This window comes from Alligator sinensis, unplaced genomic scaffold, assembly GCF_000455745.1.
Source record: "Alligator sinensis unplaced genomic scaffold, ASM45574v1 scaffold1354_1, whole genome shotgun sequence".
NCBI lineage: Eukaryota > Metazoa > Chordata > Crocodylia > Alligatoridae > Alligator > Alligator sinensis.
This window is the reverse complement of record NW_005842344.1, coordinates 15,950-18,968: the sequence shown is the minus strand read 5'-3', so window position 1 is coordinate 18,968 and position 3,019 is coordinate 15,950. Positions and strand designations below refer to the sequence as shown.

General features: G+C 41.5%; 1 protein-coding gene across 1 annotated transcript in view; it reads left to right on the top strand.

The window, feature by feature from the left end:
• Positions 1-3,019, top strand: part of MAU2 (MAU2 sister chromatid cohesion factor) — a 24,136-nt gene that overhangs the window by 5,168 nt on the left and 15,949 nt on the right. The window contains exons 8-10 of the mRNA XM_006028864.1: positions 687-833; positions 1,985-2,075; positions 2,730-2,833. Of these exons, the coding sequence (XP_006028926.1) occupies positions 687-833; positions 1,985-2,075; positions 2,730-2,833 (342 nt within the window). The remainder of the gene's footprint in view (positions 1-686; positions 834-1,984; positions 2,076-2,729; positions 2,834-3,019) is intronic.

The following is a 3,019-nucleotide window of genomic DNA, read 5'->3' as shown; positions in this document are numbered from 1 at the left end:
ATCTCAGAGGGTCTAGTGCTGTGCATCTTGTCTTCCATTGAGTCATTTACCTCTAGGTGGTTTTTTTTTTCCTGTCATTTTAATAACTAAGTGCCACTTTAGTTGATCCAGAAGTAAGTAAATAGGGATATCTTCTGCTCCCCTGTAGGTATGTTATGAGTTACATGGCTGCTTTGCTGAATAAATACAGCTTTAGTTACACGGAAGAAATAGTTTCAGAATGTCAGCTGTTGGGCCCTACCCCTTGGTTCATGACATTTTAATTTCTATCTAGCATCTAAAATGAAACAAAGTGAGTGGACAATAAAAAGGCACTAACGCTGATGCGCTCAGATCCACTCAACACTTAATCTGGTGCATTTATAATACTGCTGCTTTTCTTTCATACGTGTTTCCTATGCTCATGGAAACCATAGGTCCTAGTCTGAAATGTTCTAGCTGTATAGCTGTTTTTACAGACTGGACTTTCCAGGGGACCCATCTCTGCAGGGGATGAGGCTAGGTCATTGAAATACAGCTAGGAGGCCTGTTCTGCAGCATGTTGTGATATTGCTGTAATAACTTATGCATTAAACTCAGCTCTTGCAGGCATGAGTTATGGTTTGGCACATCTGCTGAACTAAATATTCAGATGGTGTTCTCTCAGCTGACAGTTGCCTACATCTGATACTAATCATCTTTCTCAGGTAAAAAGCGTGAAGCCGTGTCTGAAGCAGCTCCAGCAGTGCATTCAGACCATATCAACTCTGCATGATGATGAAATTCTACCCAGCAACCCTGCTGATCTCTTTCACTGGCTGCCCAAGGAACACATGTGTGTGCTGGTCTACTTGGTAAGCAGCTTTGTTTTACTTTTGTATCTGTTGCTAGCTGATGAGTGAGATGCTGGATGAGTGAGATGCTGCACCATTCTAAGTGAGGGGGAGATGCTCTATTAAGAGCATGATCCAGTGTGCAAGCAAGCTTACTTCTCAAATGGTTGTGTAGTTTGTCATTGCTCTATATGGACTGAATGCACAGTGCAGAATGAAAGGAGTTTGTCTGCCTTCCTGCAAGCACGTACGTTTTTCTAGTACTTGGTCCTTCGTAAAGCGGAGCTGCGTTGTTCATTCTGTAAGCACAAATTACTGAGGTCAGGGTGCGGGGGTTCACATGCCTTAAAATAGTCAATAGTTTGTAAATGTGATTTGAAAGCATTGGCTAGGAGAGTTTGCTGTCCCCCTGCCCTGTTCTCTGCTTAAATGCATTGTCCTTTTGCAGTATCCAAGTACAGTGTCCTTTTGTTTCTAGACACCAGAGTAAATCCTAGCTCTAGCTACAAGCAAGTATGAATCTGAAGCACTCAAATTTAGTTCTGCTGATCACAGGTTGCCAGGTGATATGCCACAGTTGGCATTTGAGGACTTTGAATAGCAGTGTCTAGGAGACTTGGAAGAGCAGTCAACACCCTCAGATGACATTATAATGGTAGCATCATAGTTATTATGTAAGTGTTCACATTTAGCAGATCTGCAGTCTAAGCATGAGGTCTGAAATCTTGATGGTTTTTAGAACTTGTGTGTGATTAGCATTAACAAAGTGTAACTTGAAATTAATGGTTCATATGCAATGGAAAATAGCACGTGGTCTGCAGAACCTATGACAGTTTTTTCATTGCCTTCACTGAGGTTAATATTTGAAGAAGCTCCATAAGAAATCCTGAACATGATTATATCAGTACACAAGCTAAAGAAAATCTAGCTCATATTTCTGGAGTTGTGTTGATTTTTTTTTTCAGGGCTGGCAGTACTTTTTTGCTAAAGTCAACAGATAAGACAATAAGCTATTCTGGGTTTTTTTAAACAAACTAGATTCCAAATTGTTGACGTCAAAACTCAGTTTGAACTGTCTTCAGTTCTGGAGTTTGGCTCTGGGCTTTCATACTCTTCCTTTCAGTAAAGGTTTGTGGGTTTTTTTTCCCTGCCTTTCCTGTGTTCTGTGGCAGGTGACTGTGATGCATTCCATGCAAGCAGGATACCTGGAGAAGGCACAGAAATACACGGACAAAGCACTCATGCAGCTGGAAAAGCTAAAAAGTAAGTGTGGAAGTTAAAGCTCCTGGTGATGTGTATGGTTTCTCTCAGGCTGACACAGCAATGCAGGCACACCAGTCTGCTTGCTGGAACAGACTCCTTAAAGCTCTTGCTGTCTTTGGGATTAGTTCTCTAAAACCATTCAGAGGATTAATAGCACAGATGTAAGAATCCTCCTCTTTTCTGAGTCCAGAAGTGGATTCTTTCCCATACAGTCTTACTACTCTACGTGCTGCATTTGGATAATACAGAAGTGAATTTACCAGGTTCTGACAGTATTTCATCTGTTTAGTGGAAACTTGAATGTCCCGATCAGTTGTCTATCCAAGATTGCACGTACCTGGAACAAGGTCGTGTATCCCAGGGGTCCAGCAACATAAAGCATGGACTCCCATTCTTCACTGCTCAAGAGAGGTTTTTTAAAAACGTGTTCATCCCTTCTGTTGCAGCTTGAACAGTTGGTGGCCAGCTAGCTGACATGCATGGTTCAGCAAGACGTCAGCATAAAGACCTCTGTGCAGAAATCATTGTGCCAGAGTTTTTCTGACCATCTGGAACCAGAGAAGCTGGTTACTGTAGTACCTGGATGGGGGTTGTTAAGGTGTTAGAGTGCCCTGTTTAACTTTACTTCCTGAACTATTTTCATTCCCTCTTCAGTGTTGGACTGCAGTCCCATCTTGTCATCTTTCCAAGTTATTTTGCTGGAACATATTATCATGTGTCGGCTTGTCACGGGACACAAAGCCACAGCATTACAGGAGGTAACACTTTACTCTGATCTTTTCCCCATTGCTTTAATGTTTTTTGGACATTGATAAAGCTTTGCAATAAGAATTGTTAAAAATATGGAAGTTTCATTTCCTAACAATGTGTTCAAGCTGTAACTGGAATCATAAGCAGTGTCTGTGTAACCACTAACATGCATAACAATGTCTGGCAATCTTCAG